General features: G+C 33.5%; 1 protein-coding gene across 1 annotated transcript; it reads right to left on the bottom strand.

Moving 5' to 3' along the window:
- Positions 1-1,926: 1,926 nt before the first annotated feature.
- LOC136227397 (peroxisomal nicotinamide adenine dinucleotide carrier) lies at positions 1,927-7,835 on the bottom strand. The gene is made up of 11 exons (XM_066016047.1): positions 7,511-7,835; positions 7,321-7,398; positions 7,135-7,209; positions 6,032-6,162; positions 5,031-5,085; positions 4,632-4,739; positions 3,795-3,863; positions 3,620-3,727; positions 3,419-3,487; positions 2,873-2,927; positions 1,927-2,457 (listed from the first exon to the last, which is right to left on the bottom strand). Exons 1-11 carry the CDS (start codon positions 7,589-7,591, stop codon positions 2,264-2,266), a joined length of 1,023 nt encoding a protein of 340 aa, XP_065872119.1. The 5' UTR covers positions 7,592-7,835; the 3' UTR covers positions 1,927-2,263.
- Positions 7,836-17,346: the final 9,511 nt, after the last annotated feature.

Here is a 17,346-nt window from a genome sequence, read left to right on the forward strand (position 1 = left end):
TCTATACTTCATGTCAAATCAGATTTTAACTCTTCCTTTGTATTTCCTTTCCACTGTATCTATATACACTGTGGTCATAATTCATACAAAGTTAAAACATTTTTTACAATTCCAACATGGATTGAGACCAAAAAAAGCACCAATTAAAAATTAGAAAGACATCAATTAAATCTTCTTTATCTCCAATGCCCGTACTTGAGTTGGAATTAGGAGGTTTTTTGGAGTTTAGGGGGTTAAAGGGTTGTCCCGTGAGGTGAGGGGGTTAAATGGACAACTTTAGGGGTCTGGGTATGCATTTTTTTTTACAGTTGGAGGCAAGAACAAAATCCTCCCACGCGCCTCCTGTGTTTGAGACACGAACGTTTACTAGGTCAATGCCACGTCGGACGATATAGGGTTAAAAGTAGCATTTTTTTGGAGTTTAGGGGGTTAAAGGGTATCATTCTCGTAAGTCGAATCCTGTAAAAAAATCATTGTAATTCATTTTTCATCATTTAGGATTTAGATCTGAGGTTTTTTTTTTTTTTGCAACCACATAAATTTATAAATAAATTATGCTGAAATTTAACAGTTGGTTTGAGAGGTGAAGGTAATCTATTTGTTTAAGTTAAAGATTTTAAGTTTGAATTGTAATAATATATATTAAATTTTAAATGGATGAGAGATCAGGATAATTAATCTAGTTACTAAAAAAATATAAAGTACAACAACCAAAAAGTAATGTTTACCTTTAACATTATAAATTGTACAATATTAGTCGGAATGTTTATAAGTTTGGTCAATATTATTCTTAACATTTGAAAATTTGACCAATTTTCAATTATTATTAAAAGAGTACTCTTGTTATATTTGCTCTATCTTAGTAACATATTAAAAACACGTGATTTAAAAAAAAAATTTATTTGACACTAAATCAAAGACACGTGTGCGTACAAAATATATATATTTTTAATCATTTTTAGTTTTTTTTATGGGTACTATGTCTTTGATTATCGCTGACGACTGATAACATGACGTACAAGTGAAGTAGAGATAACAATATTCATAACTGTGCAAAGTATAATTGTAGTTAGAGTTAAAATTAACCTAAATTACAAATCTTAATAACATGTTCATGGGTTGAACTAAGCCGGGTCTAATCAGATTTCTCACATAATTACCTTGTTCAAGCCAATCCCGGCCATACAATATGCACATTGGGTTCGGGCTAGGCTGGGCTAAGGAAACTATTTTCCAGCCCAATTCAGACCACCCATCTAAAATATTTATATTAGAAAAAATAAATTAAACTATGAATATAGCGAATAAAAATAAATCACAATGAATTATTATTATTACTTAATTGAACAAAATTCATAATCTGGAACATTTCTATCCCATTGCAAATCCAAAATACATTATTGATGATCATCCAAACAAAAGCCCAGCTGGAAGAAAAGTAGAAATTATAAAACTATAAGAAATTAAATATGGACAAAAAAAAAAGTATAAAAAGTATAAATATATAATTTTTTAAAAATGAATTTCTATATCAATTTTCCTTAAAAAAAAAAAAATACATATCCAAACTCAAGCCATGAAAGACTCAACTTATGAAAGACGAACTTGAATGGATAAGTGAGTTCATGAATAAATCTATCATTACGAATATAATTGTACCATTTATGATGCTAAAATTACTCTTGAAAAATTACTCTTGATTGCAAACGTAGAGAATATTTTTTCACCTTATCAAAAAAAAAAAAGTTTAACACTTCAGATTAATTGCTTTTATTCAAATCATTAAAAGTGATTTCTCAAGTGAAGAAATTAACAATAATTACTTGGTAGTTATCCCGCTCTAACATAGAAATACACTAATAACATTTTCTCATATTGTTTAAATCTCTATAAATCCACATAAATTGACATATAGCACACGATTCATATAAAACATTCAAAGTTGAAATTATGTTTGCAGTGGCTAAGTTGCCTCTGTAAACCGAAATCATTCACTATAAATAACATATTTTCATAGGATCAAGCTCGAGTTTTCACGGTATTCTGCCTATTGTTTACATGGCCTATCGATGATGTAAATAACTCGTAAAAGAATAATTTTGGTACAGTGATAGGCAATGCATATCCGAATGCATCACTATTATTACAAGTACAACGATCAAGCCTTAAATAAATTATACCAGTTCCGAATTACCATTCCGCTAAGCCACTCCGAAGGTATAAATATAGTTAGTTGGGAGGAGAGATTCCGATAAAGCTGAAATCAAGGAGGCTTTGATCTTGCTGTCTTAATGCTTCCGTTGGTAAACAACGATCGAACACCTTTGACAAGTTCTTCCTTAACCATGAACAAGACAGCAGCAGCAAGCACGCTTTGTACGATTTTCGTGCTCATGCCTTTGTAAAAACCATAGAATCCTTCGTAGCGAATCATCTTGAGGATAGCATCAATAGTGCCTAAATTGAAGGAAATGAATGAAAGAAAACATCACAACCGTTAGCTTCAATTTCAAAACAAGTTTATACAAAAAGAAAGTGGATTTCGAAGCAAGTTTGAATGGGAAGTGCTCAAGCTCTGAGAAAATATGTTATATGATATACTTTTCTGATATGCATCACTAAGAGTACAATGATCCAGCTATAGATATAATGCCCAAGAATCGTGCAGCGAGTTGTCGCAGCACCTTCTTTTAGCATACATATATATAGTAAAAGTTGACTTATTGCAATGGTATATACTTGCATATCTTTCTACCAAAAAAAAAATATATACTTGCATATCTAACAAGAAGTCTATCGTGTTGGTCAAGGCCAAACTAGATTTTCATTAGTTGATAAGATCGAAATAAAAACCCATCAACTTAGTGCATACCTTCGTAATGGTGCCTTTTGTCTCCAGTCTTGAGCTGTTTTGCTTGAAGCCTCGACTGCAAGGGAAAATAAATCAATCAGGGAGCTAAAAATCAATAGCACGTTTAAAATCTATGCATGTTTTATCTCCTAAATATCAATGTTCAAATAACTTTTTTCCCAGTCAAAATGTCACTTTAACACACTTTTTTCTTCCAATTTTATTTTCATTCTGTATACCCACTATCTGACACCCAATGCTTTTTCAACAGTACTCGAATATCTTGCTCTAATCCATGACATCTAAGCGTTGTGAGCTCATGTTTTTCTCAGGTTTGACTGAATTGTTAAACTTGGTCTCTTAAAAAATTGATAAAGCTATACTCCTAGTTTTTCTGAGCCAACAAATGTTAGAGGAAGGAGGTTGGGGTATGACGAAATAAAAATTAAAAAAAAAAAGAACTCATTCTAAAAGTTCAATGATGGTCCATTTAGATCCTTTGAGCCTTAAATATAGGTTAATCTTGCAAATAAATGATAGATTTCTGGATGTCCATTTCTTATATACCTTCACAACAAGAAGAGGATATGTTACAACAGTAGCTCCAAGCTTTGCCACAGCTCCAAGAAAAAATATCTGGCATAAGTAGGCAACGTGCTTAGCTATTGAAATCGAGGTAAAAAAAAATCAAATGGGTAAGAGTGCTATGCAAATATTGAAATTTAGATTGAAAAACTTGGGGAGTTGAACAAAACAAAAAGGACAAACCTCCAAAGCAGTGACTTCATTAGCGCCCTTCTTAGGCAAGCCACGCTTTCTCTTGAGCTTCTTCAACATGGTTTCATATAGCATGAATTGCATGGAAGGATTGCTCACCTATGGAGTATATAGCCAGAAAATCAGTGATAAATTTAGGAAGATTCAAGACTCAATTATCACGTACCATGATCAATGTTGGCAATACACCTCTCCAAAATCCCCAAACGCCACCTTCATCATAGACCTCTTGAATCTGCACACAATTTATTTTTTTAATTGCAAACTGTAAATGAAAAGCTTTTGCACCAAGAACAAGATAATGCATGCTGCAACCACAAAAAACCACATTTTAATTTTAATGTTGAGCTACAGAAAAGAAAACTATCCTCATTCAGAAAATAACCAAAAAAGTCAGACCACCAAAACCAAATTAAACTGATAGTTCCAAAATATCACGCATTAAAAAAAATTCTGAAAACACTCAGGATTCAGCACCAGCTCAACTATTGACCATTCTTCTTTCTCATAAACTTCCAATTCAGGGCTACTTCAATGCTGGAAAAGGCAATAAAAAATGCATCCTTATTCAAATCCAGAAACAAAATTCTACATGAAAACAATGACCAGTTCCGCTGCACTCATCAGCTCTCATCAGTTGGAAGTAGGTGCTTCTCTGAACTTGGGTAGGAAGCCAAGTTTGACCCACCTCCTCTTCCCTTTTTCAAGGCACACCGGGCACAATGACAAATTTATCATCCTTCTATTGCAGATGTTAAAAATAACGATTCTGCAATGCTTGCAATACCATTTACCACAAACAATTACAAAATTTATCATGCATACACCTAATGTCCTACGCACACAAAGGAGAAAGAGTCTCATGCTAAATTTGCCCGAAATTATTACACATGAATAAAATATCATAGTATTGCTTTAGGGATGGTAATCTCAGAGCTTCACGCCATCAAAAATTGCACAAGCACAATAAAAATAAAAAATATAAACTTCTATATTTACCTACCGCATGGCCAGTTCCAAAGGGAGGAGGCTCAATTGCAGCTAAAATAGTTTCATCTGGAGCAACTGACAACTCCTGCTGCTTTGAGTTCTTTGACACTTTTGTATGAGTCTGCATTGTAAAACATGAATTTAAATATAAACAATGAAGCCTCATGTCAACAAGTGAAACTAACAACATGTATATCATATCATACATTAAATGAAAAAGTGTAAAATGGAATAGGAAGACCACATGCAAAAAATATCTTTAAGATTACATAAAGTAGGTTTGAGGGTATGCTGACTTTTATGTCACTTCCACATTTTGAAACAAATTCAGGCAAGCTCTGTTGTACGAAAAAGTTTAGCAAAAAGGTGAGAATATATTACAGTGACATAAGGGATGTTGGCTACTATTTACCTGCATTCGTGTAACAACCACCCAAATGGGATTTGTCATCAGCACATTTACACATCTGCAAAGAGAAGGCATCAAATGTGCTTTAAATCAAAAGAATCCTGGAGAGCAAAGGCATCAAAATAAGATGATGATAGAACTGCATTGGAATTTTAACCTCCTACTTGGGTTCCAGAAATGCTATTAGAGTTATAGACAATGAATATGTTTCCTTCTAAGATGTCCTAGTAAGTACATGTCAATCAAACTAAACAACAAGTTACTTAAGAGAAAACACGAAATAAAATAGTTACTTTTATCACGTCTCAATGTCTCATTAAAAAAAGTCCTGACGTTCATCCACAATTCTCTAAACAATAGTATAATATATTTTCTATAGTATTTTCTCCAAGTTGATGTTATCAACTTACAACTTTGAAAGCCGGGAAAACGACAAGAGACAGAAAGAACTATCATTATGTTTCAAGTGAATTCAAGAGTAAAAAATACATATGTATCACCTCAGATTAATCTGTAAGTTTTTTATTGCCATGAAAGGGCTTAAAAAAATCTAAATTTTAAGACAGCAGGTTTTTGAATCCATAAGTCCATCTGTAGAAAGAGATGCTGAAGTAAAAACATATCAATGGTGATATTGCCTTAAGAACAGCTGTTACTGATACAAAATCAAGAAATTGAAAACGAAACACAATAATAGCAAATGTAAGTTCCTCAATTGGTTGCACCTCTGAGCTGAATTTTGGAAAGAAAGGTAAGGGAATCTACCAATAAGTTTATCACCAAAAACATGAAAAAAAGAACTACAAATCATATGTGGATATGCATGACACGAATTGAACAACTGGACCTTACCCCTAATGGTCTAGGGAGTATAAGGTAGAAGAGGTAGTGATGGTAATTTGGTCCCCTGAATTATTTAGTATTCCAAATATTATAATAGACGTTTTTTTTTTTTTTTTTGATAATGAATAGATGCGATTCAGAAAGAGTATAATGTAAATTACCCAGACATAGCAGCCACCAGAAGTGATGATAACATCCCAACTGACCCATCACCAAATCCTTTTTTCATACGTTCTAGTGCAATACCTTCAGCTTTATCCCTGAATATTTGATAGAAATAATAATAAACACCCTGTATCATAAAGAGAGAGATAGGAAGCATATAAGAACCCACAATTCTTAATAAAGTGATGCAGATCTACACTATGCATATATGTAACACCTCTTGTGAAAGTTGACCTGTTTGGTATGGTCTCCATTCTTATTTTTGGTTTAAGAAAATGAGAAAAGAACCAATGAAACAACAAACAACACATTTGCATTTTTCTACAATTCAAATTACATGTTTTTCTGTTGCAAGTCATCAAATAACCAAACTCTTTTTTTTCCAATAGTTCCTATTATTAGCAATTAGGATAAAGGAAGCTTAATCTAGGAAATGAAAGCAACTGCCTGAAACAATTTATACAGCACTCAGCTAGTTGACATTAGCACATATCTCAATTGCATTAACAGAGGATGTAATTCTGGGCTGAATTCAGTACCATTTCAAATATTAAATTCCTAAATCTGAAGTGTGTACTCTAAATTAGTCTTTACATTCATAATCGGCCAAAGCTTAATCTGCACTTACTCACAGAGGGTTTTCCATTTATACAAACAACCAGACAGACAGTAGAGGCCAAAAAAGCACACAAGAAACTTAAACTATGGTTTCTACTTAATTTTTACCCTTGAAGCAGATAGTTGCAGAACGGACAGGTACAAAGATGAACTCATTACAGGAACGAATGCACAAATTCTACCTCCACAGGACCACATTAGCAATTTCATTGAAAGTCACGATATAAGTGACCAAAACCATACTAGTATGACTAGAATTTCTAAAAGCCATGAATCCACCAAAAGCATCACCATATATCCTACTAAACAAATTACAACAGTCAAGTTAAAAACATCATATTTATCAGCAAATTAAGGCATTCAATTTTATCACAAAACAATTACAAATGCTTTAACAAAAATTTCAAAACTACAATAAAATCAGAATGATCTTCATTATGTAAAATCCGGATTACATTAAGAGCTAGTAAAATTCCCTCACCTGAGATGCAGCTGTGCCAACAAGAGATGGCGCCAATCCCCCATATAATCTTTCCCACCCCTCATGCTTTACAACCTATATTCATCCAGTTGAAAAGAAAAACAAAATCAGATACCGTATATCAGCACTCGAAAGCATTGCCCAGAAAACTTCAAAAAAACAAACAAAAAAGAAGAAGCAAAACACCTGACACATTAGCCCTATAGTACCAAGCTTTCTCTTCTCTTTCTTTGGATCACGCTCCGTTTGTTGCCGAGTATTTACCTGTAGATAATAAGTACACAGAGTCAAATTTGTGATACAAAAATAAATATATATATTCAACTAAGAAAACAGAGTATAATAAAAGCACGATGAGATGATCATGGAAATTTACAGTTTGAAGAGGATATGTGATAAGTTGAGCGATGATCCCGCCGCCAGCTCCGGCGAGTCCATTAATTACAGCGTCAGACATGTTAGATTTCTCGAGAAAATCTCTCAAATTTTCCCGGGAAAATGGTCAGAGGAAGGAAAAGAGGGACGAAGAAAATAGATCTGGTAGTTGAGAAAGGAAGGAAATATAGGCGAGTACGAGTTTAGCCGTAGCATAATAATTAATGAATAATGCAGATGAAAATAATGAAATTTTGCTAGCTTTGATTCAAGAGTCTGCAACGTCATCTTCCTCTTCCATTTTTTTTCTTTTTTATTACTTGTTTCGTTTAAGAAAGCAAACAATGTGTGACTAAACTGATCACGACATGGCTTGATTTTCGGGCCTGCATTCCCAATGACAGTTTTATCCTTTACATTTGTGTTTTTTTTTTTTTTTTTTGAAACTTTAACAATTTTAATACGTTTTGAATTAAATGTTTTATCAAACAAAGTTTTAGAATCGAATATTTGTATACACTTAAAAGGTTAGTACTAAATAGAGTTTGATAATAGATGTTATTATCAAATTGGAATCGAGTTTTTTATCCCTGTATCGAAATTTTACTATAAAATAAAAAAAATAAACTTGTGCTTTTCTCATTTAAAATAGTTTTTCTTTTGTTACAAAAACGTAACTGAGATTATCATCCATTGGTAAAATCAAGGTTTTTTTAAATTGATATTATCTGATAGATGATAACTTTAGATCTCTTTTTATAAAAAAAACTCGTAAAAAATTCAATTACAAATCAGCAAAAACACAATTTATTTTTAGAATTATCTTATTTTAATATAATATAGTAATAGTAATTTCATTTGTTATGGCAATATAAGAGTAAATCTATACTATATATAATTGCGGAAGCAGAGAGAAAATGAGAGAAGTGTTTCAGAGGCTTATTTCATTAGTGGTCAAACATTTAAAAATCAAGATTAAAAAAGATTTTAATTAATTAAATTTTATATTTAATAAAATAATATAATTAATTATATATAAAATATGAAATTCGAGTGAGTTATTAATGCTCATTTTATTGGATGTATATTAATGCTCATTACAATTACAATATGTAGAATTAAAATTTTATATTTAATAAAATAATATAATTAATTAAATATGTAATATGAAATTCGAGTAAGTTATTGGATGTATATTCATGCTCATTACAATTACAATATGTAGAGAATTGGTATAGTTAAATATAATAATAATAATAATAATAATAATAATAAAAAGTAATGATACTCGTTAAATTAATTAAGTAATAATTGTTAATTTAATCGTATAACAATTCAGGGTAGGTGAAGAGATATTGCATTAATTAATTATATTTAATAAGTATTACAGTAAAACCTCTATATAGGAATACGTTTGGGACCGGACAATTTGTATAACAATTGGGAGGTTATTCTTATATAGAGTTTGGTACCCAAAAAAAAAACCAACACTTAAAGTTTATAAATTTAATGTTTGGCATATCAAGTCTACGAGTTTTATTTCCAATACCTAAAGAATTGGAAGAGTTTTGAGTTTAGTTTCCAATACATAAAGAAAAGAGTTTTATGGGAAAATGGTAAGAATTTATAGTTAAAGTTGGAATTTGTGTGCCAACTCATATTTAATCTCAATAATTTTTAAATTTTTTAATAAATTTTGTTTAAATCCTTAATACATATATACATTATTTACATAATTATTCCTATATAGAGGTATAGTTTCTAAAGGTGGGACTTGGATTATGTATAACAATTAACATTTGGGAGGTTATTCTTATTTATAACCGGTCCAAGTTGGGACCGAAATTTTTTATAACAAATTGGAGGTTATTCTTATATAGAGTATTCCTATATAGAGGTTTTACTGTATTATTACATCAACTGTTACAATTTATTGTACTATATAATGTAAGAAGTTTGTTATTTTTTTCTTCACAAATTTACATCCCACAAACTTAAATCTCCAAATACGGTATGATGAATTTTGTTACAGTTATATGATTTTTTTATGAATCTTTTTTAATGAATATATTTTCATACAGTATGGCAATGTTGCAAATTAAGGCTCGCTTCAACCAAATTAGCTATCTCTTTGCCGAAAAAGACACGTGGAGAATAAGAGTCAGGGTTATTAGGTTATGGGAAGCATTTAACACAAAAGAAAACAATTTCGTAATGAGTTTGGATATGATATTGCTAGATGAAGAGATATTCATGTTATTGAGAACTTCAAAATTATACCAGCTTCGCAAAACTACAAGCTCATTCCTAATGAGCATAAGATTGTGTTTCTTCTAACAACTAAAGTAACACAAGTTGATGAAATTGATTGTAAAATTGCTCTCCAAAAGTTTGAGTTTGTTACTTTTGACAAGCTTATTGATAGATGTGAAAACAATTTTGTTCTAACTGGTGAGATATTTGAACTATAGTTTTATAATTTAATTCAGTTTCAAATTAAATATTAATTTCAATTGATTTTACGATATTAATTTTACAGATGTTGTTGGAAGAATCACAGCAATAAGCTCGATCAATGAAATTGATGTTAGTAAAAAGAAACGAAAGAAAGTAGATCTCGAGCTGATGAATTATGAATACGATCTGTAATTAATTTTTCTGCAATTTAATTTAATTTCCCTTATTTTTATCAAAATAAATATATATTTATACTTGGTTCCTTAATTATAGAGGGAAAATGATTAGATCCACGTTGTGCGGGAAAGTAGCCATAGATTTTGATGGAATGTCAATTTCCACAAAAGACCAACCATTGGTTATTATTTTAACATTAATGACCGTGAAGAAGTTTTTGGATAAGCACAATTACTAAATAGATACGAATATATTTTTGTATGTAATAAATAAAATATATTTTTTTAATTGTAGGTCAATATACAATATCGACTACATCAACTAAGATATATTTGAATTTCAACATTCCCGAAGTCGAAGAAATTATGAAGTAAAATTCTTTTGTATATTAATGATTTTATCAATAACTAATTATCTATGTCTTTTTTATTATTTATAGGAATGTCAGAACCAAAGAATCCATTCGAATCATACCCAATGAAGATAACAATGAGGATTTGAAGAATAAGAAGTTCAGGAATAGAGTGAATGTTAATGATATTAAAAAAATTCAATGAGAATCAGAGGAGCAGGTAAAATTTATGCTTTTTAATTGAAAATTAAAAAATATATTATAATAATTATATTGGTCAGGAGAAGACTTTCACAGTGCTCGCTACAATAAAAAGCATCAATGAAAAATTCGAATGGTACTATTTGGCATGTGAAATTTACCGAAAGAAAGTAAAGCCGAAAGATGATACATTTTGGTGCGAAGAATGTGAACGAAAACCAAGGACTGCACTTCCAATGTAAAATTTAATAGTAAAATTATAATAATCTTTCTTTGCATATTGAACAAAATTATAAACATATATTATTTTTTCACAATTACCGATCACAGATGAAGAAAGCACCGGAAAAAATTATGCCGCAAATATAGTATACAAGGAAGTTCTTCAAAGACTTTACTAAATTAGAAATTATACAAACACTGATATGGATTGTATTTTTTATTTTTATTATTACCATTTTAAGTTTTTTTCTCATTTTTTAAACATGAATTCTATATTATTATTATTAGAAATACTATATATAATAGTGCAACCAAAGAGAAATTGATGAGGAGAGTTTTGGACGCCTTTTTCACGAGTTGTAAAAATAGTAGCAAAAAAATAGAAAATATTATATCTGTTAACCTTGTAAAACTTATACTAAAGAGCTTTCCTATTTTGTGTAGAAGTGTGGGGAAGCTAGGATTCCTAATTGGTCTAGGTTTAGGATTGTATTCCTAATTGGTCTAGGTTTAGGATTGTGTTTGTACATATAGTTGATGATATTGAATGAATAAGGGACGGAAAAATTATTCCCCAAACTTTCATGGTATCAAGAGCGGGTTAAATTATTTTCGCAAGCGGACGCTATCGACAGAAAGAAGAAAGAAAAAAAAGGGAAAAGGCAGAAATCGACAGTGAAGAAGAAGAAGAAACAGAATTCTTACAGATCCTTCTTCAGTTGAAATCTGTCTTCTTCAATTGATTTCTTTCCTTCTATTTTTTTTCTCTTTCTTTTGATTATTGATTGACGCTATGTCGGACGGCAAGAAGACCGAGACCGGTGGCGGAGGAAGCGGAACCAAGAAGATTGATGTATACTATCTTGGTTCTAATGATAATCCCGGACATTTGATCACACCTGTGCAATTAAGGGGCGAGAATTACGATGAATGGGCTAGAGCAATCCAAACATCGTTGAAGGCGAAACACAAATTTGGTTTTGTGGAAGGAAAAATTCTGAAACCTACTGATGCAGACCAATTGGAGGATTGGGAGTCCGTGCACTCGATGTTGGTGGCATGGTTACTCAATACTATCGAACCTAAAATTCGATCCACCCTGCCGAATTATGAAGAAGCAGATGCTTTATGGAAGTACTTAAAGAACAGATTTTGTGTGGTTAATGGCACAAAAATTTGTCAATTGAAGTCCTCGCTCGCAGAATGTAAGCAAGGAAAAACGGAAGAAGTTGCAACCTATTTTGGATGATTTTCTAAGATATGGGATGACTTGATCACCTATGTCAAATTGTCGGTATGTAAATGTGATGGTTGTAGCTGTGACATGAAGAAGCAAGTTGTTGCAGTTCAAGAAGAAGATATGCAGCACCATTTTCTTATTGGCTTAGATTCGGCTTTGTACGGAACGGTACGATCGAATATCCTTAGTCTTGATCCCTTGCCTGGCATTGATAAAGCCTATGCTCGAGTCATTCAAGAAGAACGACTAATCAAAGGAGAGATGAAGGAAGAGTGTGAGCAAGTGATGGCTTTCAAAGTGCAGGATGCACGTGGGGGCAAATCCAAATCCACTGACAATTCTAATAAACATTGTTCAAATTGTAATCGTGATGGACATGATGAAGCAATCTGTTTTCAGTTGGTTGGATACCCGGAGTGGTGGGGTGACAGACCCCGTGGTACTGGAGCTGGCCGTGGCACAGGCACAAGCGGGCGCGACAGTGCAAACGCGCGCGGTAGGGGAGGGCGCAACGGGCATCAGGCCTGAGCGAATCGAGAAGCAGTGACACTAGGGGGCATAAACGCGCAGGGAAATTATGGTACTGATGCTGAGGCAGCAGGTCTTTCCGGCATTACACCGGCACAGTGGACGCAATTAATTGACCTATTGCATCACGCCAAAACTACTGAACATCTGCAAGGTATGAATGATGACTTTGCGTGGATTATTGACACAGGTGCGACACATCATGTTACTGGGAACCTTGATGAGTTACGTAATGTCCAAAAAATTGAAAAGTGTCAAATTGGACTACCTGATGGAAAAACTGCAAATGCTGAACAAGAAGGCATGGTGACATTGAAAGGGGGTTTATTGCTACATAATGTTTTATTTGTGCCTAAATTAAATTGTAGCTTGATTTCTGTGAGTCAATTAACTCATGACTCCAAGTGCATTGTACAATTAACAAGTGATTTATGTGTTGTACAGGACCGACTGACGAGGAATGTGATTGGAATCGGTGAACTTCGAGATGGACTATATTTTTTCCGTGGAGGTCCACAGGCACAGATTTTGACAGTTGCAAGAGGTAATTCGATAGAGCTGTGGCACAAGAGACTCGGGCATCCAGCGGAAGAAGTAGTGAAGCACCTCCCTCATCTTAGTTTACCTAGTAGCAATAATAATAAACCATGTGATGTGTGTTTTGATGCAAAACAAACTCGGAGTAGTTTTCCTTTAAGTATGAATAAAACTAGTTCGATTTTTGAGTTAGTTCATTGTGATTTGTGGGGGCCTTATCGTACCCGTTCCTCTTATGGTGCATCTTATTTTTTGACTCTGGTAGATGATTTTTCAAGAGCAGTATGGGTTTATTTGTTATCTAGTAAACTTGAGGTTGAAAGTTGTTTTCTTAACTTTGTTGCCATGATGAATCGCCAGTTTGGTAAGAAGATTAAAATTGTGAGAAGTGATAATGGGACTGAATTTCTTAGTATGAATAAGTATTTTAGTGCCCAGGGAATTTTGTTTGAAACCTCACGTGTAGGGACACCTCAGCAGAATGGTAGGGTAGAAAGAAAACATAGACATATTCTAAATGTTGCATGTGCATTGCGTTTTGAAGGAAATTTGCCTGTTTCTTTTTGGGGTGAGTGTGTGCTAGCTGCATGTCATCTGATTAATAGGACTCCGTCAGCAGTCTTGAAGGGAAAAACGCCCTATGAGGTTCTATTTCATAAAATTCCCATGTATCACTTGTTACGTGTGTTTGTGTTATGCTCATAATCAACGTGCACGGGGGGATAAGTTTGAGAAACGGAGTCGAAAGTGTGTGTTTGTCGGATATCCGTTTGGCAAAAAGGGGTGGAAGTTGTACGACTTAGAGACTAAAGAATTTTTTGTAAGTCGGGATGTGCAATTTTATGAAGATGTTTTTCCATATCGGACCTCGGATTTGAAAGTAGCATCGCCTGAGATACTCCCTCTGTCAACCCGAGATGACTTGTTTACCGAATCTGTCCACGACAAGGATGGCTCGGACCCGATGACAGTCACGTTAGAGCAACCCGTGACTTCTGATGATGAACAGGCGGCAGCAGCAGCACAGACGCTGCCAATGTCTGTAACGCCAGAATCCGGCGCATCTGTAATTCCGGCAGCTTCGACTCCACCGCCTGCTGGAATAGCAGATGTCCCGGAGGCAGAATCGATGGTGGAGGAGGTTCGGCCTTCACCAGAAACGACATAAGAACTGTTAGGGAGGGGGAAACGAGCAAAAATTCTGTCTACCAAACTTCGTGACTTTGTTACTCATACAATTCGGAAAAATAGTCCACTCGAAGCTTCATCAACTCCAACATCTTCCTTAGGTACTCCTTATCCTATAACTCACTTTGTTAATTGTGACAATTTTTCTGCGAAACATCGTGCATATCTTACAGCAATTAATGCTACAGTAATTCCGCGCAACTTCAAAGAAGCAATGAAACATCAAAGTTGGCGAAATGCGATGTCTACAGAAATACGTGCCCTTGAAGAGCAGCAGACATGGGAGTTGGTCAAACTTCCTGAAGGAAAGAAGGCTATTGGGAGTACATGGGTGTTCACAGAGAAACATGATGAACATGGCAATCTCTTGCGCTATAAAGCGCGTTTGGTTTGTTTCGGAAATCATCAGGAAGCTGGCATTGATTATAATGAAACTTTTGCTCTGGTGGCAAAAATGGTGACTATACGCACGTTTCTATCTATAACTGCAGTCAAAGGATGGTCGGTCCATCAGATGGACGTCCATAATGCTTTTCTTCATGGTGATCTCCAAGAAGAAGTTTATATGAGGGTACCGCCAGGATTCGCCGGACGCAAGGAGAATTTAGTATGAGATTGCCCAAATCTTTGTATGGACTCAGACAGGCTCCAAGATGCTGGTTTGGAAAATTGGTGGAGGCACTGAAGAAATTTGGATTTTCATAATCTTATTCGGACTATTCCTTGTTTACTTTTGCTTGTGGGGAAGTCCGGATAAATGTGTTGATCTATGTTGATGACATGATTATTGCAGGAAATAATGAAGTTGCATTGAAGGCATTTAAGGCCTATTTGGGGACATGTTTCCGCATGAAAGACTTGGGTGCTTTAAAGTACTTCCTGGGTTTGGAGGTAGCACGAAGTAAAGAGGGATTTTTTATGTGCTAGAGAAAATACGCACTTGAAATTATCTCTGAGACCGGGTTGCTTGGAGCGAAGCCGACCGAATCACTTATGGAGCAGAATCACAAGTTGGCTTTGGCCAAGGGTGCTTTGTTGAAAGATGTCTCTCGGTATCGCCGCTTGATTGGACGACTCATCTACTTGTCCGTCACGAGACCGGATTTGGCATATGCGGTTCATATACTGTCGCAATTTATGCAAGTGCCTCGTATTGAGCATTGGGAAGCAGCTTTGCATGTGGTACGCTATCTTAAAAAGAATCCTGGACAGGGAATTTTGCTTCGTTCTGATAGTGCATTACAATTGGAAGGATGGTGCGATTCAGATTGGGCGAGCTGTCCGCTTACTCGTCGTTCGCTGACTGGATGGTTAGTCTTACTTGGCTACTCACCTATTTCGTGAAGAACAAAGAAGCAACATACGGTCTCAAGGTCCTCTGCCGAGGCAGAATATAGATCCATGGCGGCAATTACGTGTGAATTGAAGTGGTTAAAACAACTTTTGCGGGAACTAGGGGTTAATCATCCAAAAGGCATGCGGTTGTTGTGTGATAGTCAGTCTGCTTTGTATATTGCCAAGAATCCTGTGTTTCATGAACGTACAAAGCATATTGAGGCAGATTGTCATTTCGTTCGTGATGCTATTCAAGACGGACTCATTTCTCCTTCATATGTGCCAACGGAGGTTCAACTTGCAGATATCTTTACTAAAGCCTTGGGCAAGTCTAAGTTTGAGTTTTTAATGCGCAAATTGGGCATTTGTGATTTCCATGCTCCAACTTGAGGAGGGGTGTTAACCTTGTAAAACTTATATTAAAGAGCTTTCCTATTTTGTGTAGAATTGTGGGGAAGCTAGGATTCCTAATTGGTCTAGGTTTAGGATTGTATTCCTAATTGGTCAGGTTTAGGATTGTGTTTGTATATATAGTTGATGATATTGAATGAATAAGGGACGGAAAAATTATTCCCCAAACTTTCAATATCTAATATAATTTATATTTAATAGATGTAATAAAATAACTTACAAAACATCCCAATATGTATATTTTAAAAAGAATATCAATATCATTATATATGTAAATGATACAAAATTAAAAAATTAAACAATCTTAAATAATTGTACAAAAAAAATTTATATACCCGCGCAACGCGCGGGCACAATACTAGTTTGTATAAATTGAAACACGTATTATTTTAATTAAGTTTAAAAGAAAAATAAATATTTTAAAGTAAATTTAAAAAGTTCGTGTGAATAAATTATTTTAATTAAATTCAGAAATTAAAAAGACATCTCTATAGGTAATCAATTTTTTCTTTGGAAGTAGGTTGTAGCTTTTTTTTTTTTTTTGGTAAGAAGGGAAGAAAAAAAAACAAACAAACAAAAACCTAACCCGGGATCAGTCTAGGAAGACTGACCCCAATCCTATCCTCAAGAAGAGAAGGTAACAGAAAAGAAGGAGGAACGGAAAGGGTAGAAACAGTAGGTTGTAGCTTTTAATACAGCTTTTCTTGAATCAATTATTTTTATTTTGTTGATATGGTTTTTAACATGTTATGTGATAAGTTTATATTAATATTAAATGAAAAGTTTTAATAATTCAATTAATCATCACTCATAATTTTAATACTAACTATCTTTATACATATATTTTTTCTGATATACTACATAATTTTTTTTTTTTTTTTTTAAATATACATAGATGTATTACTTTATTAAATTATAAAAGCAATATAATAAATTAATTTTACATAATTTATTAATGTATTTAATATATCTGGACCATCTAGACCCGACTAGATACTCAAAATCGAAATTCCATTTTTTTCCTACCTAGACCCTCTTGCCATTTTTTGCCTGCCTAGATCGCATTCAGAATAAAATTCTTCTAATTGTTTTATTTTATTACTTTATTATCACTTTTGAAATATTTATTATTTTTCAGATATTGTTGTTTAATTGTGTTTTCTACTTATTTTCATGATATATTTTAACA

This window comes from Euphorbia lathyris, chromosome 4 (assembly GCF_963576675.1).
Source record: "Euphorbia lathyris chromosome 4, ddEupLath1.1, whole genome shotgun sequence".
Lineage (NCBI taxonomy): Eukaryota > Viridiplantae > Streptophyta > Magnoliopsida > Malpighiales > Euphorbiaceae > Euphorbia > Euphorbia lathyris.